The sequence below is a fragment of the Castanea sativa genome, chromosome 4, assembly GCF_040712315.1.
Source record: "Castanea sativa cultivar Marrone di Chiusa Pesio chromosome 4, ASM4071231v1".
NCBI lineage: Eukaryota > Viridiplantae > Streptophyta > Magnoliopsida > Fagales > Fagaceae > Castanea > Castanea sativa.
The window spans coordinates 26,836,988-26,863,342 of NC_134016.1; the positions used below are offsets into that span (position 1 = coordinate 26,836,988).

Genomic DNA, 26,355 nt, shown 5'->3' on the forward strand with positions numbered 1-26,355 from the left:
AACAGTTCCAAGTCTATCATAGTCTCTTGGCCAGGAGTGAGACATGTCAAAAAGGTAATGAGGCAAATTAGCAAAGAGGTGGTGCTCAAGTGTTGATTGAATGTTGAGTTAGGTTGATGCAATAAAGAAAGAGTTTTACTAACATATTCTTTAGGTACATGTTAATAAATTATTTTAGAAAAATTTTTATGAAAAAATAAAAAAATTAAATTTTTTGATAGCTATTTTAATTTTTCATAAATTTCTTTTTAAAAATAGATGATAAATTTAAGGACATACATTAACGGAACTCATAAAAAAAATAAATAAAAAATAATTGAAAGATGATAGATAAATAAATTAGAGTAAAACCCACATGCTAGGTGTCTATTCCTCTTTTAGTCTCAATCTTTTCCCTTATTAACAAACAAATAATTGCCCTTTTGTGTGTGTGTGTGTGTATATATATATATATATATATATATAAATATAGGTGGGGGTGGGAGATAGATAGTAATAGTTTGTTTACTTAAACAATGAACAATAATTCAAATTCAACACCTCAGCTGAATTTGAATTAGATTAAAGTGATGGAATAAAGAAAGAGTTTTACTAACAAATAAACTTAGGGTGTATATTCTTAGAGCATATGTTAATAAACTATTTAAGGGATTTTTTTTTTTATTATAGAAAAACCAAAGAATGATTTAACTTTTTTTTTATAGATATTTCAATTTTCTATAATTTTTTTTTCTAAAATAGGTGATTAAAGATTAATGTGTGTTTTAATGACATACATTAACAAAACCCATTAAAGAAAATAAATAAAGAATAACCGAAAAGGATTGAGACTTATTAAAGAAGGGAGTGACAGATAAATAAATTAGAGTAAAATCCACATGCTACGTGTCTATCCCTCCCATTATTAACAAACAAATAATTGCACCTTCGTATATATGTATATAAACATAGGTGGGGGGGTGGGCGATAGATAGTAATAGTTTGTTTACTTAAAAAAATGAACAATAATTCAAATTCAACAGTCCTCCCAAGAATAAGGTAGGGGGAGATAGTAACATGTGTAAAGTCATAATTGATCGAATCCGATAAAAGATTGACACACACACATACAAACAAAAAAAAAAAAAAAAAAATCTAAACAAAAACACATACAATTATTAGTCACCAAAACCTGACCTCACGTTTGGGGTTTACAAAACAAATACTCTAAGAAAGCCATAATTGTAGTTAATGAGCATCATTCACGGCCCATCTCCCAAAACCAACAAAGCAACCTAACTTCTTCTCATCGCTTCTGCTCTCTCACTTTCCATTGGCACAGCACAGAGAGAAAAAAGAGGCGGAAAACAAGAAAACAAAACAGAGAGAGAGAGAGCAGCGAAAATTACGAAGAGAAGAACGGGCAATGCTGAACGAGAAATCTGGTGAGTTTGAATCAAAATCGAAGAGGAGTGTATATGGGGAGTGGAGGTGGAGCACTCGTGGATAGGCTTCGTCGCTGGTTTCAACGTCGCTCTTCTTCTAGTAGTAATAATACAAATATTAACAATACAACCAATATTATTATTGCTGATAACAATAACAATAACAACAACAATAATAATATAACTTCTTCTCATAACAACAACAATAATAATAAGAAGCAGCACCAAAGTATTAATAATAATAATGAAAATGAAAGTGGTGTTGGCCACGTCTCTTATGTTAGCGAAGTTCGCGCCCAATCGTCCATAATTTGTAAGAGCAAGAGGAAGCAACTACAACTTCAACACCAAGAACAAGAACAAGAACAAGAACAAGAGGGATTGAAGCTTATTAAAGTTCCAAATTGGTCCAATTTCAACATCAACATGGATTCACACAAAAAGGTCCTCTCTCTCTCTCTCTCTCTCTCTTTCTTTTTTGAGATCTGCTTCTCTGTTTTTGTTTTTTGTGTTTTTTCTCTTTTTCATGAGATCTAATTTTTGTGTTTTGCTAGTATTTTTTTGTTTGTTTGTTTGTTTGTATTATGATTGTATTACTTTTTAAGGATGCATTTTTTCTTAGTTTGTAAATGTTGTTGTTTTTCTTAGGTTCTGTTTGTTTGCTGGGAAAATGTAGAAGAAAACTGACTCAATTCAAGTTTTTGAGTTTTGAGAAGTGATAATGTAGGACCTGAGGATTAGAAGCTTTGCGTAGTTGGTCATTTGTCTATTTGACTTATTTATTGAATTTTTGTGTTTTTAATTAATGATGTTCTGTTCACCTTTGATCTCTTGCCAATGCATTTTTGGAAGATTGTGATTCTTGGACAAGTAGTGCGTCCTGCATTGGTTGGTTGGGTTACCTCTGCATTGTCTGATTCTGTTTTTTTGGTTCGATAACTCGATAGTTACAACAATGATTCTCCTTGTTAAAGGGAGCAGGTAATGCCACTGAACTACAAGGCTCTTGCCTGTTTCTTGACTTTCTTGATTCGTTTAGAAATTGTGGTCTGACATAGTGCCATCTAGTGTAGCCATTTCTATATTTAGATTATTATTTTTTTGCAGCCTTCTAATCATTGGCATTTTGTGGTTATTTACCACTTTGTGGGAATTATAGTCCTCTTGAATCTTTTGTATGTAAGTTTGTAAGTTGAAATTATTGATGAAATCTTGTTGGGCTCCAATGTGCTCTAGCTCAAATGGTGTTTCCTCCTCTCATAATATGGAATATAAGGTTGTGAGTTTAAGATTTACTAGGTGTCGGTGTCTGTGTAACTTATGAATGTAACAAAGAATCTGGTTGGCTTCTATATGTATCTACATAATATCCTTTGCATTTTTTGTTTTAAAAATTTTCCCTCGGTTTTCTTAGCCATATTGAATTGACAGTATGTATGATATATTTATTGATTTTTGCTAAGTTGATAAAAAGTGGTTTACTTGTTAAGTTTGTGGTATTGAAGATGTGGAGCTATTTCTCGTCTCCTACCAAGGAGGCCGATATTTTGCTCTTTCTGGGGATTAAAAAAAAAAAAACATTTTTTTAGGTGGCTACACGGTTTCAATAATGAGTAATTTTTTTTGCACAACGTGGACATCCATGGTATTGGAAATATATGATTATCCTCATGATTGTTGGCTTCTATGTTGTTGATGCATTTACAATGTATGACACATGTAGAAAAAGGAAGGTTCTTATGTAAACTGGCCTCCCAATGGCCAGAAAATAAGCTGGATTCTTTCTCTGAGGATTTTAGGAATTGTTATGTTACTTGGACTGCTACCCCATCAGCTTCCTTTGAAATGTTATTAGTCATGCAGAGATGTAAAAGCTCCTTGCACAACAGTTAAGTTTCTAATAATGTTATCCACACACCTAAGAAACAGGCATTAGTCTCATAGTAGTTAAGTTGAACATTTATTTATTGGATCTAGTTCTTTAAGAATAGGTGTTTATACCATTGGTTCCTGTCCCCTACTTGTGTTGTGTCTCTATCTTGAATTAATTATTTGTTGCGGATCAATGACACAAAAAAGTCATATTCTTCACTTAGTTTTGTTTTTTGGGTACCAGGTTTTCATTTATTTGTTCATAATTAATGCCTGGTATTCCTTGTACAGGGTGGGTTAGAAACAGAATTCTTCACAGAGTATGGAGAGGCAAGCCGATACCAAGTTCAAGAAGTTATTGGGAAGGGAAGTTATGGTGTTGTCGGTTCTGCAATTGACAGCCATACTGGAGAAAGGGTTGCAATTAAGAAAATTAATGATGTTTTTGAACATGTTTCTGATGCCACAAGGATTCTGAGAGAAATTAAGCTCCTTCGATTGCTTCGTCATCCAGATATTGTAGAAATAAAACATATTATGCTTCCTCCTTCACGGCGGGAATTTAGAGATATCTATGTCGTTTTTGAGTTGATGGAATCTGATCTTCACCAAGTAATTAAGGCTAATGATGATCTTACTCCTGAGCATTATCAGTTTTTCTTATACCAGCTTCTTCGTGGTCTGAAGTATATACATACAGGTTGGTGCTTTTTCAGCAATTTCTTTGGCTTTTATGGTTCTGTGGATAATTAATTAATTTCCCTGAGTTATTTGCAGCAAATGTATTTCATAGAGATTTAAAGCCAAAAAATATTCTTGCTAATGCTGACTGCAAATTAAAGATATGTGATTTTGGGCTAGCTCGTGTATCTTTCAATGATGCCCCATCAGCAATTTTCTGGACTGTAAGCTGTTCTGTCATGCATACCATAGCAGTTCACTGTATTTCTTTCTAGATCTGCTTTTTAAAATTATAGTGAAAATTTTTATTTTATTTTGTATTTTATTTTTAATTCCTGACATCTGAACCTCCAGTTTCTAACTTGTTAACTGATATTGAAGGACTATGTTGCAACTCGATGGTATCGTGCTCCTGAACTCTGTGGCTCTTTTTTCTCAAAAGTAAGCAAACTCTATTTTGTTTAATTATCCTACTGCCAGTTGCTCCTGAAGCATGATTTTTCTGAGCTGATTACTGGTTATGTTGCATAGGTGCCCCCCCCCCCCCCCCCTATTTTTTTTCCTCTCTTTTTTATGTGCTATTTGTAACATATTTGCTGAGTGACAGTGAGCTGTTTTATGGCTGGTGTTATTCTTATGTGATAATCTAAATAATTTTTTAGTCATTTTATGATTATAACTAGAATATTACCAACTTCAGAAAGTAACACATCACTTAGTGCAGATTTCTTGCACACCTGTTTTTAATTATATAAGATATTGGTTGTGGACTTTTAGGAAGGTAGGTTTTAACTCTAAGCTAAGCTTGTTGTCCGTGTCTGTACACTACTAGTAAAGCTTCTTTTTCTTTCTTTTTGTTAAATAATGGAAGAGAATAATTTTCAATGTCTAATACTTAATGGAGCTGTCCTTTTGCTGATTGCCATTCATATTTTTGGTCCATGACATGGATGATGGCAGGTATCTTGTAAATACAAAGTGAAAATTACCTTATTAAATAAAAAGTTTCCTCTTTATAACTGTAGTTTGTAGCATTCTTTGGTGAATAGTGAATACTTTATATCTTTTGGCCCCTTTTCAATTTCATCATAGTTATTTAATCTTTTGGTGGATTCACCTACTTTGATGTTGAATATCTGCTGTAGTTAGTTTGCACACTGGCAACATAGGGCTACAATTTTCCAAGTTGATTTTTTTCCCTGAGTTCTGATGCATTCAAAAGATTGCTTAAGTTCCATTGTCATTAGTTTCTCAAATTAGTGGTGTCTCCTAAACTTTTTTGATGTGCATCAAACTTTGATAAGATTCTTTATTCATTAATAGTTTTTGATTCATTATATATTCTAGTATGTGCTACTTTGGCCCAACCTTGTGATTGCCAGGAATGATCAGTGGGTTAATTTTGTACACACTACTGATGATGGGCTGTCAAAAAGTGAGCATGCTTACATACTGTCTCTGTTTGGGACTTGACCCCAAATTCTGCATTGGTTTTGGACACACCATGAATAAGCGGAATGCTAGTCTGCCAGTGATCATGTATTTAGTCATCCAGTATTAAAAGAAATGTAGTTTACTGTTCATCCTGGACTACATTTACTCTTGAAAATTTGTGACTGTTAGGTTATTATTGCTGTTCCATTCAACATACATTCCTTTTTCTATTTTTTTTTTTTGTTGCATTTTTGCAGCATGAGAAATGAGAAGTTTACTATGTGAGTTTTAATGCGTTTTACTTGTTAAAACTTGTATTGAATTGTGATTATTGAACTATATGTTTAGTTTCACTTTTTCTTTTCTTTTCTTTTTGCAGTACACCCCCGCAATTGATATTTGGAGTATAGGATGCATATTTGCAGAAATGCTTACAGGAAAACCATTGTTTCCTGGAAAAAATGTGGTGCACCAATTAGATCTCATGACTGATTTGCTTGGCACTCCTTCTGCTGAATCTATTGCAAGGGTTTGTTGTCTCTTTCTAGTGACTGCTTTGCTTTGCCATTATCCAAGACAATCCAATCATATACGCTAAGAAAATTGTTTATGGGGCTTCATCTATTTTGGTGTATATAATTTTTTAAAACGTTTTCTGTGTTTTTTGATGTATAGTGCAACCTACATTTGCTAGTCACCACCATTCCCTAGTGACATTTTGTGCAACCAACTACTAGAAAATTATTTCAGGATCTCAATCAAAAAACATATAACAAATCATTTTCCTTGAAAGTTTTTTCTACCAAAATTTTTTTTCATTCTTTGAAATTCTTGCATCAAAGCTTTTTCTACTGAAATGGCTTTAGACATCTTATGAGCAAAATAAACCCACGAAAAAGAGAAACAAAAAAAAAAAACTGTTAGCTTTCACCCTAACTTGTTTCCAAATTCCAGGCTTCCCTCTAGATTTTCTATATATATATATATATATGTATGTATGTATGTATGTATGTATTCCCCCCACCCCCTCCTTTTAACTGATTACTTTACCGTGGTATGAACAGATACGAAATGAAAAGGCAAGAAGGTATCTTGCTAGCATGCGGAGAAAACAACCAGTTCCTTTAACACAAAAGTTCCCTAATGCAGATCCATTGGCTCTTCGCTTACTAGAGCGCCTAGTTGCTTTTGATCCTAAAGATCGTCCGACAGCTGAAGAGGTGACTCCTATTCAGCAATCCAAACAATAACCAAATTAAAGATTCCAGTTAATTATGCATGAAATTTCATTTATCTAAATGTTTGAGATTATCTTACTTCTTAACATCCCCTATGCTTTTGCCTATAGGCATTGGCTGATCCTTACTTTCAAGGTTTGTCTAACGTGGATCGTGAACCATCCACTCAACCCATATCAAAACTTGAGTTTGAGTTTGAGAGGAGGAAATTGGCAAAAGATGATGTTAGAGAGTTAATCTATAGAGAGGTATGGCCTTACAATATGATGCTTGTTGCTTATGTAGCAGAATGGCTTTTGTTTTCATTATGGACATACTAAACCTTGGGATTGAATCAAGCAGATTTTAGAGTATCATCCCCAGATGCTGCAGGAATATCTTCGAGGTGGAGATCAGACTAGCTTCATGTACCCAAGGTTGGCAATTATCTGTTATCTTTGAGTTGAGATCTCATTTTTATTCTTATAGGAGAGCTGTTTTATTCATTTTCTTATGTAAATTCAATGCTGCATTTGTTTAGTTCATACTGAAATGTCATGTTCTAAAATTACATCCTTACATGTGGAATTAATAAATTACAAACGTTTAATTGTTCAAATCTATGATATAAAGTGAAAAATCATTCTTCTTTATAGTAGTTTAGGACCACATGACTGCACTTTTTGTTCATAATATGTAAAAAAATTTCTCTGCTATGTCTGTATTTTGTGTGATTACCACCTCCCAGTGTATGTTAAACAAATTTAGGTACTCTTCTACGTTTCTTTAACCGTAGAAGGTGGCCACCGTAATTTATGATTCTTATGAAACTTATTTCTTTAGCCTCATCTTTTTTGGCTTTAGCTTTCTTGTCCCAGTGTTGATGATTGTGTATTTTCCTTATGATCAGTTGGTTGTACTTCATTTATTTGGGAAAATGAGTTTTTCCATTGCTATCAGACTAATAAGTTCTTTTTTCTAGACTTCTCTGCCCTAAACAGATTTCCAATTTTACTTTATTTTGGCCAAATTACACTTTTGGTCCTGCGACAATGAGGGTAATTTCAATTTTTTCCTTATACATTAAGTTGTGTGAAATTTGAATTTTATCTCTCAACTTTCAGAATCAAGCCAATTATATCCTTAATCAGGTCAACATTGTATCAGAGCAGGAGATCTTGAAAGTAGGAGATCCTGAGTTTGTCCCTTTCTTTCTCTACCTCCCATTAAAAAAACTAAAAATCTCACGTGATGGCCTCAACCTATTAAGGGGGAGTTTAGGCTCATACATGAAGCGGAATGTTAGAATTTTGGATAAATGATTGAATTGATCATTTCTTTATAGCTTAAGCTTTTAGACTGTTAATTTAACAGGTATTTTTTTGGTTATCAATCTGAACTACCTCATTTATGAATCACTCAAAATCCCTGAGCAGATCACCAGAAAACCTTAGCATTTACTGACTGCTACCTCAACCCATTTTTGATGTGTACCCAATGGCAGTATTTGCATTTTTTTACCATGTGAATATGTGCTTAGCTTGTTCAAAGGCAATGTTTTGGAGTGATTAAATAAATTAAAGGTTATGCAAAGTCATGGCCTAATCAGAGGAAAATGTCTCAATGAGGAATGCTTTAAACTGTAGTTATTTGAAATCTGTAGCCTATTTAAACTTGATGGATCACTTTTGGTTTATTTTTTTGACTGTTTAGTTCCGTTGGTTTTCAATTATAGAAAACCAAATATACAAAAAAGGTAATATTCAAATGGTATGGTTGGCCTCTTATTTATATTCATTTTGTTGGGTTTTTGGCCCATCTAGGTGATAGGAATATTCATTATCTATCTCTTTTTTAGTCCAAATAATTGTCTTTTGAAGACTTTTATTATTATTATTATTATTATTATTATTATTATTAATAATTAATTAATTTATTTTTTTGAGGGGGTGAGGGGTGGGGAGGGAAGAAGGGGGTTATCATCCTGTTCCTTTTGTGTGACTATTTGAAGATATATACACAGAAGAGCAGCCTCTGTCAATGGAGGGACATGCCGTCCTTTACTTCCACAATTATAGTCATGGCACTAGTGCTTCAAACATTTATTTTTTCATTGTACTGGAAAACATTATTGTTATTGTTTTTCTACTAACTAAAATGAACATAGAATTCATGCAACTTTAATTTTGAGTTCTTTCTGCTACTTACTCTTTCACAAACTTGTGCACCTTTTGACTATTTATTAGTACATAGATGTTAATTTGCAAGTTAGCTATTCTTGTTATATTAAAAAAAGTGATACTTTCACGTTTAAATATGTTTCATGCTATGATTATTAGTCATTAACCTGTCTTTATGCAATTTAGTGGTGTAGATCGATTCAAACGACAATTTGCGCATCTTGAGGAGCATTATGGTAAAGGTGAAAAAAGCAGGCCACTCCAAAGGCAGCATGCTTCCTTACCTAGGTACATGCTCAATTGAAAAAGTTGGCATGTTCTTAATTTTAACTTGATGATATTCTTAAAGCTTCAACACTGCTCTCTCTCTCTCTCTCTCTCTCTCTCACACACACACACACACACACACACCCACTTCAGTCATTTTTGGCAAACCCATTTCAGTCATTTTTGGCTATATAACTCCAAATTTTTTGTGTTGTTTTGTTCAGTTTTCTTTCAAAACTATTTTTTTTTTAAATAAATAAATTGAACTCCTTTATTAATGCGCCACTTGTTCCCTATGTCCTTGTATTTTTTTAAATGGTTATATAATTTCTTTAACTTTTAAAACCAAAAATAGGTTAAGATGCATTTTTTTTGTCCCTAAAAAATGGGGGGTTTTTTATTTTATTTTTTTTAGCCCTCAATTTTAAAACATTCATTTTGTTACTTCAAATTTTTAACAATTTTTTTTTATCTTCCGTCAATTTTTCGGTTTATGTGATTAATGGAATGTTGACACCTCATATCTAAGGGACCAAAATCATGCTGACCCTTAAATGAATACTTTATATAAAACTAGCTTTTGGCATGTGATTTGCACCATTTAAAAAAAATATTTTTTGTTATTATTGCCTATATAATTGTTGAATTTTGACTTGGAGATATTAACAATACAAATTTGCTTCATAACCAACTCAAAAATTGACCTCTTCAAATTTAGGCTGCAATAGAGTACCTATACAAAGCAAATGAAGTTAATGGAATCTTTCACATGTGATCCAGAACTACTATTTACATGATTGTTAGTTGTACTTTTTATTTTTACTTTTAATTTATTTTATATTTAAAATGTACAAATTAGCATGGCCCTAAGTCAATGGTAAAAATGTGCTAATCTAAAATTGAAATCCGTAATTTGTTATGAGTTTTATAATATGATGATACTAAGCTTAAGTATTTGGTAATCTTAATAAAAAAGAATTAATGATTAAATTTCCATGTTAAAAGTAAAAAACCAGGCATGCTATTTAGATAAATAGCTTATTAGTTCTGCTTGAATTAAAAGCTTTAGTTGTTGTAACTCCAACTTATGATATGAATGTTAATCAAATAAACAATAGAGAAGGTAATCAGAAATAGGAGGAGAAATATAATAAAGGCTTGATACAAAATACCAATTACTAAAATCATGGTATTTTTATATATTTCTTGATTATATTTTCATATTGAACCATGCACAAAATTTCAAAGATTAAACTAAATAATGTTTTCAATAAAATATTAAAAAATTAGAGAGAGATAGAGAGAGAGTAACAATCTTTGATTTAATTAATGAGATTAGTGAGAATATTAAATAATATCATGGAATCAATAAAGTCTACAACACAAAAGGACACAGGGCTCAATAGGGTGCAATCATTATAGGACTATACAATTGTGCAAAGCAGAGCTAGCATAGCCATGTGGCACGAAATGAGCTATTTTAGGGTTTCTAGGTTTGAACTTTCTCTTTGCTGTCTTTACATATTTATATAGATAAGTTAATGTAGATTTTGAGCTACAAACTAAGCTCCAGCTACCAAAAGATAAAAAATAAAAAAGAAATCTAATTAAACTATATAGGTGATTTTTCTGCATTACGAATTCTAATGTCATTGTTTTTGTAGAGAGCGGGTTAATGTACCCAAGGAAGAGACTGCTGACCAAAACGGTGAATTTGAAGGGCGAACTACAGTTGCTGTTGCTACAGGTCTCCAGAGTTCTCCAAGGGCGCTGCATTCTAATAATTTGGAAACTGCTAACTCAGAGTCAGAAAATGGATTTAACAAGCCAAACTACAGTGCTCGTAGCCTGTTGAAGAGTGCTAGTATAAGTGGTTCCAAGTGTATTGAAGTGAAGCCTAGAAAAGAGTTGGAGGTAACTAAAGTATTTTTTTTCCTAACATTTCCTGTTTTTCCATATAATTTTTCCTTGCATGGTAGTTGATGACGACTCCCTATTAACCTCTGCAGCAGGAATTTCCAATATTAGAATGATTCACTGATTGTGTTTGGGAAGCTAGGGATCTCTTGAGTTTCAAACTAACCATTTCTTTTTCTTCAAATGGCAATTAAAATGGCATTACACTATGCTTTCATCTGACTCTTTTGTTGATGACTCTGTTAAATATGGCTGCTACATACCAATCATTGTCATTATTTTTGCTTTGATGATGACTGCATTCTTCTGGCTGTTACTGTAACTGTGGTTTTCACTTGCTTCTAATGATGTGTCTTTGCCTTAAGCCATTCGAGACCAAATGGATTCAACTTTTGATTCATGGGCATCTTTATAATATTCCCCTCACACTACAAAGCATAATTAAAACAAAACAAAATGAAGTCTTTAAAAAAAGAGCAAATAACCTGTGTAATCTGAAATTTACATGACAGAGGGATTGTTTCTAAATTGATACACACACACACACACACACACTGAGCTTGCATTTTATCCGGTGATTTTCTCATTTTGGACTTTTCACAGCAGGAAGAAGCAATTCCTGAGGCCAACGATGAGGCAATTGATGGCTTATCACATAAGGTTGCAGCCCTACAGGCTTGATTCAATACTTCTGATCTATTTTAGGAAGAGTTTCAGAAGGTGGTGTTTTGTGCTCTGCCCATATTTTCCCCATGATATGGTCAAAGGGTACCACATTGAAGATTCTCAAGTTTTCAGGTAGAAGCTAACAATAGGATTGCATCATAGCCGTGTTACTACAGTACAGGGAAGAATTGCTCTCTTGTAATTAAACTCTTATTTGTATTTGGAAGAAACCACAACAATTTCCATTATGTACTGTGATACGCAGGGAGAAAAGAAAAAAATATTGGTTTGAAGAAAAAGGTATCTGTATTCTGTGTTCATACCAGTGAGATTTATAATCACTTTTTCATGATTGGTGATAATTTGGTTACTAATGACAACCTAAGAGCAACCAATACTTGTATGATTTATCATATAGAAAAGATAATCCCGTGACCCATCTTTATGTATTGATGCATGATCTGCTATTGTCTATCCTTATAATTTAGTAACTGTGGACATATTTCAAGGGTCACTATTTATCTTCTTCTTATTTTGGATGTTGCGAGAAGCCAAGTTTATTGGAGATGGTCATGTCTTTAGTTTTCGGCATAAGGGAAAAACACGGGTTTTCTTGTACAATTTGCTTGGGCTGTAAAGTCATTCCCTGGAAAAGCAATTTGCACTTTCTATGGCAATGAACGTTCAATGAATGCATTGAAGCATCGAGGGTTTTATTTCTGATTCGATGTCCATTATTGATGGTATGGTATTGTTCTTTATTCTTTAGACTTTTTCTTTTTTGGATTTATTGAATTCCGGAAAGTAATTACGCTTCTTTTATTTATATATTATCTGGTAGGCAGTTGTACCAAAAAGTAACATCCATACAATTATGCTTTCCGAGCTAGAGATGCATTTTTTTTTTTTTTTTTGATAAAAACAAAATGACAAATATATAAACAACTCATTTTTATGGTCGATAATTCTAGTCTAGATGTTGGATGTGTACCTTCAATAATTGTAGGCTCTATTTTCTTTAGTTTGACTTTGACCCCCCAAAAAAGTGGAAAATCCCATGTGGGAAGTCGTTAATAGGCAGCTTTTAAATTTATGCCGGTTTGAATCGAAATTACTAAAAATCTTCTTATTTTTCAAAGATACTGACAGATTTCAAGGTTATCACTGAAAACAGACGCCAAGTTCCCCAACTCAACTTGTATTCCTCGCTTGTGTTTTTGTGCGTGTTTGTTTCTCAAAAAATAAAAAAAGTCGGCAACTCAAGCAGTGGTTTGTATTGGTTTGCCAATTTTTCTTGGGCAATTACAAGGAAGTAACGAAAAGTATAAAAAGGGATTCTACGATGGAACACCCAAAATCCAAATGTGGTAGTTACATATAGTTGATACATCAACTGCATGGGGATGCTGTTTAAACTTTAAAGCTTAAGCACTGATTAGTTCTATAGTCACAAACAAGTTGAGACTAGTTTCTACTCTCTAGTCTATTCTACGCATATGATTATCTATGGTATATCGTGGTTGAAAAATCTTCTATAGATATCTTATTATATCGAACTGAAAACTACTCTTACAGCATAATTTCTATACTCTCACATATTTTCTATCCCCTAATTTTCAATTGTCTCAACCAACATAGCATCATTAATCTAAGAATTACATCCTGAGATTAATTCCAGCCCACTCATTTACAATTTAAAAGAATTTAGAACGCTTAGACAATAAAAAAGTTTTTCACTATGTATTATCTGAAAAACAGCACAAGCGATATAATCAATTGGGAAAAAACTCTTGCATACAGTGTGTTAAACACACTTGATTTTTTATAACTGAAAACATGATTTAAAATCACGTTTTCAGTTTATATAACACACACTGTGAAATAGACACCCCCCTAACCAATTAATAGCAGTTTATGGCTCTTGGCCAGTAGGCAGAATTACCATTAACTGTTAAGAAAAAAGGAAATTCAACACATTTACATTGTCTTGATCAAGAACATGCAAAGAGGGATATTTCATTGATGCATCTTGACTTGCCAGTTGAGAATACAAATCATTCTTGAACCTGAAAAAAAAACTCATTGAATTGTTGATTCCCTTGCAAAGGCATAATAGTTTCTAAGTTGATGACAAGTCCAATCAGTCAATCCAAACTATCCGGAACTCAATAGGAAGAGGAAAACATGAAATGAACAGAGTGACAGTACTGAATCCCAAAAAGACAAAAAAAAAAAAAAGCACAAAGAAAAACAGAGGACATAGATTGGGTAAGCTAGAATCGACAAACTTTTATATACAGCCCATGCAGACATTAGCATCTCAAATGGCACAGTGAAGACCCTTTTCTTCCATATTCTCCAGGCTCATCAGGTGAAGTTATCATCACATTGCCAAAATGGACATTTTCAATAGGAATGGCATGAAGTTTTGGAGGATTGGCCTTCCTTCCTCAATGCCTGAAATGGGATTGCAAGAGGCAGACATATAGCATATCTACATAAGCAGGCTAAAAGATTTGTGAATGGAAAATTATATTACTAATAGCCATCTTAATCATGCTGTCATTCCTATCAAAAAAAAAAAAAAATCATGGCTGACGATAGTGAGGGGCACCTATTGCTTAGGTATTGTTCCAAACTATTGTTTAAATAAAGGAACCAGATACTAATTACGAGGAAAACAGTTTCTTCAGTTTGTAAACCAGCATTTAAGTGTATTTGAACAGAATCACAGAGTGGACCTAGATTATATTGAGCAATGAAAGTTGGACGTCTAGTTTGTAAGAAATACAGTTGTTAGAAATTGATTTTAACAATGTCACTTCCTAGGTGGTTCTTTCTTAAGCACAAGAAAGTCATGAATCTATAACTAAGCAATGTCAAGTCTTAACCTGAAAGCAAAATTGGAGGTTGAATCTGAGAAGAGGCATTGCTTCTAAATACCTCTGATATCGCCTCCATGAAGAACACTTGTCCAGCTGTTTTCTCCGAGGATCAGCTGACCGTTTCCAGCTTTTATTATTTCATCATGTACTCCACCTTGAACTTTCTCTTTTGTTTGCAATTTGAAATCTAATAAAAATACAGCTCCCATTACCATCCAGAGATAAATCTTATTTCCATATAGTCAATAATTAGTCCAGAATTTCTGCATATATCCAATGTTATTCCACCTATCCTGAGAAATTTAGGAAGTAGATTTTCTTGCACATGCAATGTTATCCACTAAAAAAGGACAAAGCACGAACATCTGATTCCAATCTTCTCTCAGAAGAGTTTATAAAAATTTCAAACAACTAGGATATTATAATCTGTTTATCTGAAAGGATTTAATACAAAGTCCAGAGAATAGACTTGAAACAGCAATGTAGCATTTCCACCTAATAAATCTCTGCTCTCACCAGTAGTCCCCACATGAACATGAACCACCACTGAAGTGGTGAAAACGGTGGGAATCCCTTAATATTATCAACCTTCCCTCAATCTTGGATATGTGTTTGATAGCATTGTGGCAGTCTTCACACACCCGCAAATTTTTCATCACACGGATTGGTCTCCCAGCTGGTATAGAAAGAATTCCAAATGCCACAGCTAATTTCTCACTGTGATACTTCAGCATGTGCTCCTTCTCCTCCTCTTCCACATCATGTAAAACCAATTTTGTAGAAGAAACATACCCGTCCAGCTTCATTTTCAAATCCAATTCTTCTAAAAAGGCATATATTCGGCCCTTCTCCGGGTGGAAGGAGTCCCCAACTGAAAATGTATGAACCATATTCTCCACTTCAAGCCAACTATACCCAGGTACTTTCTTTACACCATTATCCCTCATTTTCAATCTCATTCTGCTCACATCTCCCCATCTACCTGAAGCTGCATATAAATTTGAGAGAAGAACATACATTCCTGAGTTATCGGGTTCCATCTCAAAAATAATCTTTGCAGCCTTTTCACCTAATTCAGTATTCCCATGAATCCTGCTTGCACCAAGTAGAGCACCCCATGTAGCAGCATCTGGTTCGAAAGGCATATTTCTCATTAAATTCTGGGCCTCATCCAGACGCCCTGCTCGGCCAAGAAGATCAATCATGCATGTATAGTGTTTTGAGTTTGCTGTTATACCATAATCGCAATTCATTGAATAAAAATATTCAGTGCCCTTATCTAGCAACCCAGTGTGACTACAAGCAGATAACACACCAACCTGAAAATACAGTAGAGAAGAAGAAAAAACTATTAGATACAGAAAGAAGATATGTACAAACAAACGGATGATTAGAAACAATATGCCAAAACCTATTTTCCTAATTCATTCATCTAATGAACTGACTACAAACCTATGATCATTATAAATGGTGTTATGGTGATAGCTTAGGGGGAGTACTTTCGAGAACCATGATATGCAATAATATGCGCTGAAGAAGATAAAAAGTGATGCTGATGACGATGTGTTAAATAAGTACACAATCAAGTATCAATAGCTTAAACATTTCCAGTATGAATAGAAAAGGAATTGGGGGGGGGGGGGGGAGGGTTACATATGTATGACAGAGAGAGAGAATTAAGGTATCAACCTTGTAAATTTTATGCCCCAATCTTGAATGAAAAGTACCACATTTGAACAAAATCAGATAATAAAGATATGATGGAATGTATTCAAAGCACAACTAAGGTGAGGCTTAGGTGAAGAAATATTTCTTTTAGGCAAGTGTGCGTTATCAGTTTTTATTTTTTGCTATGTTTGGGACAACATTTTAAGATATCAATTTGCTATTATCTTTGAGGATTAAGATAAATACATAAGAAAAATGGACACTTGCAATCATGGTGGGAATCCAGGAAAAAAGAATATTGCTGGGTGGAAACAAAGAACTGATGTGGAAAAAGTTGGCAAAAGTTATAACATGCAAATTTCAAAAAAATGAAAAAGACAATCTTTTGGTGGCTTATTGCACTATAAGTCTATAACATACCATATTATGCCTAAGAGAAGAAACAATGATGTTATATATTATAAGGTTAAGAATTGAAATTAATACAGTAAAACCCAAGATATATTGTCATATTATCAAAATGAGAAAAATAGGAAGTTGAGCAATAAACTTGATCCCATGAATGGAGGGCACCTTAATAAATTGAGCCAGAGCTTTAGCAGGTAGTGGCAAATCAAATTGAAATATAAAATGGATATTATGTTCATGCTATGAGGTCTAAATGAAAAATAAGTGTAAAACTATAATTACCATTGTGACATCATCTGGTTTGATACCCGCTGTCTTCATTGACTCAAAAACCGTCATAGCCTCTTTGCCAAATCCGTGTCTTGCGTATCCTGCTATCATTGTGTTCCATGAGACAACATCCTTTTCTGATATCTCTTCAAAAATATCATATGCTTCATCTATGCTTCCACATTTACAATACATTGCAAGAAGTGCATTCCCCACATAACACCCAGTCTCCAATCCTGCCTTAACTAGCCGCCCATGCAATTGCTTCCCCAACTCAAGAGCAGCAATATCGGCACATGCACTCAAAGAACAAGTAAATGCAGACCTATTTAATCTTTCACCATTCCTTTTCATCTTCACAAATAGATGCAAAGCCTCTTCACCATGACCACTTTGAGCATAACCAGCAATAATTGCTGCCCAAGAAATGCTGTCATGCTGAGACATCCTATCAAACAAATTCCTAGCTTGAGAAATATCACCACTCTGAGCATAGCCAGTAATCATAGTATTCCAAGAGCTGATGTTTCGACAAGGCATTGCCTTGAACAAGTCCCTTGCCGTGTCCATTCTCTTGCATTGCACATATCCTGCAATCATTGCATTCCATGAAACCTCATTTTTCTCTGGCATCTCATCAAAAACTCTTCTTGCTTCATCCAGCATCCCATTCTGCACATAGCCAGATACCAGAGCCGTCCACGTAAACACATCCCGACTAGGAGACTCCTCAAACAATCTCCTAGCTTCTGACAACTCCCCATTCTGTGCATAACCTGTAACAATAGTATTCCAAGAAATCTCATCTCTCATAGGCATCTGATCAAAAAGTCGTCTAGCATCAACCAACCTCTTCCTCTTTACATACCCACCCATCAAACAATTCCAAGACACGACTTCCCAATCCTCTTTCGACTCAAACAACCTACAAGCCTCTTCTATCCTCCCATTCTGCACATATGTTGAAAGTAATCCATTCCATGATATCTCATTCTTATCCGGCATCCTGTCAAAAATCTTCCTTGCCTCATCAACATATCCATTCTGTGCATACCCAGATAACATAGCGTTCCACGACACAACATCCCTTTCGGGCATCTGATCAAACAAAACACGAGCAGCACCAAGATTCCGATTCCTCACATACCCACTAAGCATCACATTCCAAGAAACCAAGTCTCTGTCAGGCATTTTCTCAAACATGTCTCGTGCAAGACCAAACTTGTCATTCGACAGGTACCCAGATATCATGGCGTTGTAGGACACCGAACTCCGTCGTGGCATTGAATTGAAGACTTGGAGGGCTGACTCCCATTGGCCATTGCGCATGTGGGTGGTAATGGACATGTTCCATTTCACAATTTCCGAGTCTGAACTGGCTGACTTCTTGTTCTTAGGTTCGCTGCGTTTTTGGGTTAATGTTTTCTTCGATGGGGTTGAGGTTTTTGTTGCATTTTGGAGCTTCTTGTTGATGGGTTCGTTTTGAAGAAAGCGATAGCTGGTGCTGCTTAACTGTCTGAAACTATAATTCCCGCGCATAACTTTCAGTTTCAATTATTTTTTAGACAATACCCTAATTTCATCAGCATACCAATTGCAATTTTATAGAAAATATCAACTCGTGTGTGCTGCCACATGACCGAACAAATTTTTCTTCAATCGTTTGGGTAGAAATTTTACCAACTTTTCATATATTTTTATATTAAGGATTTATTTGGGATCAGTTTATTTTGTTAAAACTGAAATTTTTTTACTGAGAGTACTTTAGATAAAGATTAAAGTTAGTTGAAATAGTACCATCAAACCCATGAATAGTATCAAAAAGTGTAGTGAAACTCATAAATAGTAGCAAAAATAAGCTTAATAATAAAATAAGTTGGCAAAAATAATTTTTGCCAAACATAAACTAAGTGTGAATTTTGAAAATCTATCCGTTAGATTGTATTTTCTTATTAGATCCTTTATACTTGTAAAATTTCAAGAACATCAAATATCAATTGCATATAAAATTTTTATGTTTTTATAATCTAAAACTTTATATAAAAATTAAATTTATTTATTAAATAATAAATAATATCTGTTTTGAATGAAATTTGATACGCATGTTAAGAATATAAGGAACATGAAATTCAATGGTAAGATTTTTAAAATGCACAAAAAAAAAAAAGATATATAAAAAGTTTGAAGAGTTTATAAACTTTGTTCCACATAATCTTTCTGAGTCTCACCAGAGTGGGAAAGTATCTAGTGAGCCGGGTGTATATGCCCTTTGTGAGATTGATGTGTTGGCCCCACAATCTGTAGGGCCCACATAGGGCGTATACATGCAGCTCATACAAGATTTTCTCGATCTAAGGTGTATGCACTTGAATTGCTCATAATTGACTCTAGGAATTTTCTTAACGGTGGTTATTAAAAAACTTTAAATTATACAAAATCTAATAAAATAGAACTTATACTGACAAAAAAAAAAAAATACACATACAAATACACAAAGTTTTATAATTTTCATAAACAAGTTTTCATATTTTGAAATTACTGCATGATAGTTTCATTATCAATATTGTAAGCTACCACCTCTTTCAAATTTTAGTTCAATAAAAATTTTCATGGGCTTTTTCTTTTTATTTGAAAGGGCCTAATATATTGTTAAGGGAACCAAAGTTTTAATTTTGTTGGGCCTAAAAAATTTTAGGGTGGCCACAATTGTTTTTTTTAAGGGTACACAAATCATAAAAGTTCTAAAATTTATATATTATTTTAGTTCAGGGTGATCAGTGACCACCCTACCTTCAGCGTGTAGCAGCCCCTCCTCATAACGCAAACCTGATCTAGCCCATTTGGGATTAGGATCCACTAAAGTTCCTAGGAGAGTTTTGCTATGGAGTTTTTAAAATTTATTTGCCCTTTTAAAAATGGGTGTATTGGCTTTTGTTATGTCATTAATAATTTAAATATATATCAAAATAATGATAGTCAACATTTTTTTTTTCAATGTAAGTGATATGGTAAAATTTGATCCACTCATTTCAAAATGAGTGGATAAGAATTTAGGAAGTAGGAACTCTATGGTTGAGTTTCCTAAGTAACTTTAGACTGGTTTGCAAGAGCCTTCTTTAATTAACTACTTGAGATTTATAACACTATTTATATGTATTATTTTAAAAAAATCATATGACTTATTTAAAAAATCGAGTGATCAATTAAAAGCAAGTATGAGTAGTCTCTTTAATTGCTATGTAGTGGGTTAGAGGAAGCTTCCTCGAAATCTGTCCGAAGATAACTTTTTCCAAAAAGTTTAAAAAATCTCGATCATGGTCCTACCTTCCTTACACTTCCCAAAGAGTTTGCTTACACGCTGAAGCAATTTTTCTTATTCCTTAGATGGTAAACAAGTGGACTACTAAAAGTTTAGAATTGATTAATTTAATATTTTTTTTTGATCATGAGCTGATCTCAAATTTATCACCATGCAGTGTTTGGCAAATTTTTGCAATATTTTGCTTATTTTAAGTCTGATCTAGGCTTGTGTTATCTTTTTGAAGGGAATTCAATTATTTTCAATATTGGCTCAAATTTAACCCGATTAAACAATCGAAATTTGGTCAAACCAAAGTTGGTTGCGGTCAAACTTGGGAAAAGTGTTATGAAGTATAGAATTATAGGTAAAATGTTGAAATTTGGAGATTGGATGAAAATTCGACTTCATTTGGCCTTTGGTCAACTCGATCAAAGTTGGGTCAACAACTCCATAAAATAGGAGATTTTGGACAATTTTTTTTTTGAGAAAGAGATTTTGACAATTGATTGGGATGAATTAGATTAAATTTGATATTTCCATAACCCTAATGCAAAGATATAGTTTACACATATATTTCTAAATTAAATTTGAGAATTTTACACATAAAATGAAGATAGACAAAATGCTATATCAACATATGAAACTTCAAGATGGTATGTGAAGGGGATAAAAATAGGAGATGGGTATTCCCATAGAACTCGAAGGGACGGAGAGCATGAAGACGGATCGACACCGTAGGTGACGCGACTATGACGGTTAAATTTGGCTGAATATCCGTCATGTATGAATTAATTGAAGATTTCAGGTTGTATGTCATTTGATATGTTTTAAATCAACTTTTGCTTTATCCCCACGCAAGCGTGCACACTTGGACTTCTTGCGACACACGTTTGAGAAGACTCCTATATGGAAAGGAACTTGAGAGGGAAGTTGTATCCTAAAAGAAAGGCGATTCCACCCAATATAAATACCCCAGAAACCCTAGATATGAAGGTACGCACATTTGACTCAACTCTAGCACTTTAGGGTTGAAAAGAAATTCTAACTTGACATTCGGAGGGTTTTTGGCCGGTACCACACCGGTGCTCTCTTTTAGGTCTCTTTGTTTTCTTTTTGTAGGTTTGATTCGAGTTGGAGAGTGCTTGCAACTTATTGGTGATATTTTCGGCATCATCAGTATGGAACATCTTATGTTCTCAGAACAGAACACGACATCCCTCATGCATGTTTACGTAGTTTATATTTCATAGTTAGTTGCTTATGTAGTAAAAACTGGCAGTTGGAACTCTAATCACTGTAGGGATGCAAGATGGAGAGATATTCCAAATGATGCAACAAACGCAACAGTTCATTAAGCGAACAATACCAGAGCCTGTACCATCCAACTCCCAGTTTAAGAACTCAAATGGTGCACCTAAAGCAATAAACATCACATCACCGGCGCATTATATCCTACAACTCTGTAATTCCTTTTCAACCATAGCTGGTTTAGCTTAGAAAGGACTTCTCCCCGGGGTGAAGACGTGTGGAGAGTAAGATGGAAGAGGCCTTGAGGGAAAATTTAGCACTAAGAAAATAGGGAAATTACAAATGTGGCACAAAAGTATTTTCACAAAACTTAAGCCTTAAATACTCTCTCTCTCTCCCCATAACTAGAACATTAAATGAATTATTAATTTTTAAGGAACTAAATATGGTTGTATATGATCAAGTTACATTAATTAACCTTTTATTGGGTTTATATATATATATATATATATATATTATAAATTTTGTCATTGGATTATAAATTTTCATCTTATCAACACGCATGCCAAATATAATTTACTATTTGATTCATTAACTTATCTTTTATTACAAATTTTAAATATTAAATACTTGAAATTTAAGCAAAATTTATAGACGAAATAGCTTTTGATCTTTGATTATCTTGGATTTTCTAATTATAGATGGTATAAGATAGAATTTATCCTAATGGTAGATTTCTCTTTTCAAGTAATGCTATATCCATAACATTTCACAACAAATTTTATGTAGCAAGTTGTTATTACTTTTTATCTAAATCTATCACTGAAATTACTTTTTTATCTACTAGTAATAGCTAATAATAACTTGTCACTTAGGATTTGTTATGAAAATGTTATGGAAGTAGGATTTCTTTTTTCCAAAAAATATTTATTGAGTGTTAGATCATTACCAAAATTATATGTGTTTTAATTTGAACTCAATCCTGAATATTTATATAAGTGTAAAGACTATTGCAATGTTCATTCGGATATTATTGGAAAAAATGTTCTCACACCCCTGATATTTGAAGTAGTCTATGAAAGGTGAGATTGGCGGCAAGTTCACAAACTTTGACGAATGGCAAGGTCTGGATAAATCTTCTCTCTCCTAGGTTTTTCTCTCTCTCAATTGGTTGCAAAGGATTTTGATAATTTTTCCATGTGCATGTCACGTGAGTCGGTAAACTAACAGAAAAACTAACAGAAGTAGCAATTTGGCTCGTGTGAATTTTAGGTACCAAATTGCCTCAAGATATTTTTCCCGATATCATCTAATTCTAATCCCACTAGGAAGTGGCAACTGATAAGCACCATTTGAGTCAAACTGGTAGGTGTTGAACATAAGGTGCACATGATGGAAGCCACACAAATCAATTTTTTAATAACAAGGACTATTTGAGCGTTAGTGTGGGTATTGTCTAATCCTGTGAGAAAAGAGAAGTAATGTATCTATTGTCTACAACATTTTCATAACAAATCCTAAATGATAAGTTATTACTTATTTTAATTTCAATCCGTCATTAAAATTACTTTTTTGCTTATTAATAACACCATTTACTTAAGATTTATTATAAAAAATTATGGGATATAACATTTCTCGTTAATTAGAAAATGTTAATAAGCACAATTTGAGTCAAACTAATGTGCATGGAATTCAAGCCATACAGCCACACGTAACGGTCATCATCAAGAATATGCTGAATAATCTCTTTGCTTTATTTATTTAAGTTTGAAACATCACTTTATGAGATTATATAACAAAAATTGCATCAGCTTATTAGATATGATATGATTGATTGCGAACATGTATTTAATATGATATGATGCGAATATATGTTTGCATTGTATTGTGTCCGATGCATTAGAGCATTAGACAAAAGCCGCGTCCCCTCCTTTATCATGACATTGTTTTGCATCAATTTATTTCCATACATTTGTCTGTCTTATAAGAGAACAAAAACAAAAGCTTGAGAGTCGAGACATTTCATAGACGAATCTATTTTCTCTAATCGAGGAATATTTAAAGTTTCTTAATCTGTGAACGTGCTCATATAGTAAAGGATTCACAAAACCACAACAACCACGTAGATTATCTTTTCATCTTAATTTCGATACCATGAAAAGGCCAGTATTATGAGCATGATGGGGCCTGAATTCTTTTCTTTCAATTCTCACGTATTTATGTACACCATCCACTTCTGTGAAATTAATTTCAAATTCAATGGCCTAAATCAATGAATGATGAATTCCACTTGTACTTATAGTCATAAGAATTGATTCTCTTTTGATGGACTAGTAGTAACTAGGACCACCAGGCTTTTCAAAAGATTTAAAGTTTTTTATGTGAGGAATTTGACCAAAGGTTTGAAAGTTAAAACTTAAAACTCATCAATCAATGAAGCTCTAATGATCTGTGAAGTTGGATGCAAAATTTCAAATGAAGCCTGTCGAGTTCCTTCAGCATTTTCTTCTTCTTCTTTATTTTTTTATTTTATTTTTTTTATAAGAATCCATTGAACTCTTATAAATATATATACACACACACAGTACTTGATAAGAATCACTCATTGTGTTTACTAGGGTAGGTGAGGTCACAATATTTTGACTTGTTATCAAACTTGGACTGACCGGATGGGCGGGTCCAATTAATAAATTCAATCGGACAACTAGATTTTAATGTTATGTTTGTTTTTAGTAGTAAAAAGTTGGAGAAAAAGCATTTTCCTTCATTTTTGTTTAGGGTAATTTACAATTCCCTCCTAAAATTAAAAGGAAAAAAATGTTTTGTTTATTTAGTATTTTTTTTATTTAATGTTTGGTATATATAATGAAAAATGCAAATCATCAATAAATGTTTTTTGTGTTTCACAAAAAAATCAGTCCAATAAAGCAAACATTACCAATTGAGGAGATGAAGTTTCGCTATGGAGGTTTTCTTCTTTGGGTTTTGTCATTAAAATGTCCAATATAATTTTTTCTCATTAAAATGTCCATAATAACATTAACCATGTAATTTGAAATGGTTATTGGGCACTATACACTAAAAATCTGGATGTTTCTCTTTAAGATTTATTTTTCCTACCCTTTTGTGGTTATTTTCACGTCTATGAAAAATACTGTGTAGTTTGGTGGAGGATTGTCTGAATTGTTGGCGGTGTGGGATTGTTGGAGTTGTTGCGGACGGGACCATGAACTATGAGAATGGGAGGAAGGGATTATCTCTCTCTCTCATCGATCTCTCTTCTCTCTCTAAAACCTGAATCCCAAGTTTCTATCTCAATGCTTTGGTTTTATGTTTATGTTTTTTACTCTATGTGTGTGCCACGTGAGTTTAATGTTAGTTTCATTTAACATAAGAATAATAGAAGTATCTATTTGGTAGAAGTGTGAAGTTCATGAAGTAAATTAGCTAAAATAAAAGTTTAAGTGATGTAATAGCCATTACCTGATAATTCAAGGGGTGTCAGGACATTTTTCCTCTCTCTCTATATATATATATATATTCTTAACAAATCACCATTACAAAATTTTACAACGTAAAAAGTACTCCAAGAGGTAACTTTTCTCTCTTCATGTCTTCACCCCCTTCTTATTCTACAGACTAATTGTTGATCCGTGATTGACTAATCGTTAATCAACATTACAAATTGTTGACTTTTTTGCATATTAGATCCAAATTTGGGATTTATTTTCCCACTCAAAGCTCTTAAATAGTCCATAAAAATTGAATTTTCCATTTGGGATATTTTTTTTTGTGAGTGAAAGTTTGTGTTCATTTAATTTTTTGAATTATAAGAAATATTAATGATTTTCCTTGTGAGCAATTTAATAGAAAAGTAGAAAAAGAAGAAGAAGAAGAAGTCATTTTCTTGAAAGTCATTTCAAACAAAGTGCCAATTATTCACGTCAATATTGCTCTATAACTGCAGTTCGTTAGGCTAGGTGCAATCTTATAATATATTTCTAGTCCATGTCACATGGATAGTCCTTTTCCCCATCTATTTATACACTTGATATTTGTTTATCTTGACTAACACAAGAATCTTGGAGGCACTATAATAAATATATCAACAATATTAAATTAATTCTACTCCATATGATGCTCTATCATCACTAAACTTTCAAAAAGTTCAAATTCCTTTTTTTTTTTTTGTTAAAATTATATTATTAATAGGTGACTTAGTAGTTTAAAAATATATAAGAAAAACTCATCATTTACTTTAAATCATTTTATTCAGTTATCAAAATTTTTAGTTTTGACAACCAAAATAAAAATAAAAAGCCCTTACAGCTAGCTTTCATTATATAACGAGAGATAATTTTTTTATTATTTTATTAACCATTTTATTGTTTACTCTCAATAATATTTGTGAAATATTATATTTACTTTACAAATGAATTTTAGTTAACCGTGCATTGCAAGAATATACGACCGTTTGAATAATAAAATATATAAAAAAAATTTTAAAAAAATTTACAGTAGTTACATGCCCAACTCACATAGTGCAAGACCAAGTTTTTATTAAACTAAATTTATGATAAATTTTAAAAAATACTTTAAAATTAATAGCAAAACTTCTTTTTAGCTTAATTGAACTTTTGGTAATTGAGCTTCAATTTTATAAATAATATGTTAAATTTATTTTAAAATTTTATTTATAAATAATTTTTATGCACTTATATTGAGCATTAGATGACAAAAGTTTATTTTTTTTAAGAGAGTTTTAACCTTTGACATCCGCTCTTAATGATAGTTATTTTATTATCAGACCAAGATACCAGTCAATATTTGGTGTAGACAGAAATTGAACCATAAATTTCTTATTCAACTATCAGAGATTTTATTAATTGAGTAGTTAACCGGAACCCACTATATATA

General features: G+C 33.0%; 2 protein-coding genes across 5 annotated transcripts; one reads left to right on the plus strand and one right to left on the minus strand.

Annotated features, from left to right (window-relative positions):
• Positions 1-1,245: 1,245 nt before the first annotated feature.
• Positions 1,246-12,049, plus strand: LOC142631526 (mitogen-activated protein kinase 9). Of its 2 annotated transcripts, none has more exons than XM_075805691.1 (11): positions 1,246-1,868; positions 3,588-3,996; positions 4,074-4,201; positions 4,359-4,418; positions 5,791-5,940; positions 6,476-6,631; positions 6,760-6,897; positions 6,992-7,065; positions 8,995-9,096; positions 10,740-10,989; positions 11,596-12,049. In XM_075805691.1, exons 1-11 carry the CDS (start codon positions 1,458-1,460, stop codon positions 11,671-11,673), a joined length of 1,956 nt encoding a protein of 651 aa, XP_075661806.1. In that variant the 5' UTR covers positions 1,246-1,457; the 3' UTR covers positions 11,674-12,049. The 2 variants fall into 2 exon arrangements, with proteins under 2 accessions (XP_075661806.1, XP_075661807.1); XM_075805692.1 differs by having other exon boundaries at positions 11,599-12,049.
• A 1,680-nt stretch (positions 12,050-13,729) lies between these two features.
• Positions 13,730-18,510, minus strand: LOC142630731 (uncharacterized). 3 transcript variants are annotated; one of them, XM_075804771.1, is made up of 4 exons: positions 16,902-18,510; positions 15,060-15,862; positions 14,550-14,730; positions 13,730-14,115 (listed from the first exon to the last, which is right to left on the minus strand). In XM_075804771.1, coding segments are annotated over exons 1-3 (2,331 nt in total). In that variant the 5' UTR covers positions 18,429-18,510; the 3' UTR covers positions 13,730-14,115; positions 14,550-14,729. The 3 variants fall into 3 exon arrangements, with proteins under 3 accessions (XP_075660886.1, XP_075660885.1, XP_075660884.1); XM_075804770.1 differs by having other exon boundaries at positions 14,602-15,862; positions 16,902-18,509; XM_075804769.1 differs by having other exon boundaries at positions 14,550-15,862; positions 16,902-18,509.
• Between the last annotated feature and the right edge of the window lie 7,845 nt (positions 18,511-26,355).

Bases quoted from the DNA above. Each gene is read 5' to 3' on its own strand.
- LOC142631526 (XM_075805691.1), top strand. From the start codon at position 1,458: ATGGGGAGTGGAGGTGGAGCACTCGTGGATAGGCTTCGTCGCTGGTTT. The intron at 4,202-4,358 runs GTAAGCTGTTCT...CTGATATTGAAG, and splicing joins CATCAGCAATTTTCTGGACT to GACTATGTTGCAACTCGATG. The intron at 5,941-6,475 runs GTTTGTTGTCTC...TGGTATGAACAG, and splicing joins CTGCTGAATCTATTGCAAGG to ATACGAAATGAAAAGGCAAG.
- LOC142630731 (XM_075804770.1), bottom strand. From the start codon at position 18,428: ATGCGCGGGAATTATAGTTTCAGACAGTTAAGCAGCACCAGCTATCGC. The intron at 15,863-16,901 runs GTAATTATAGTT...CTGTATTTTCAG, and splicing joins AACCAGATGATGTCACAATG to GTTGGTGTGTTATCTGCTTG.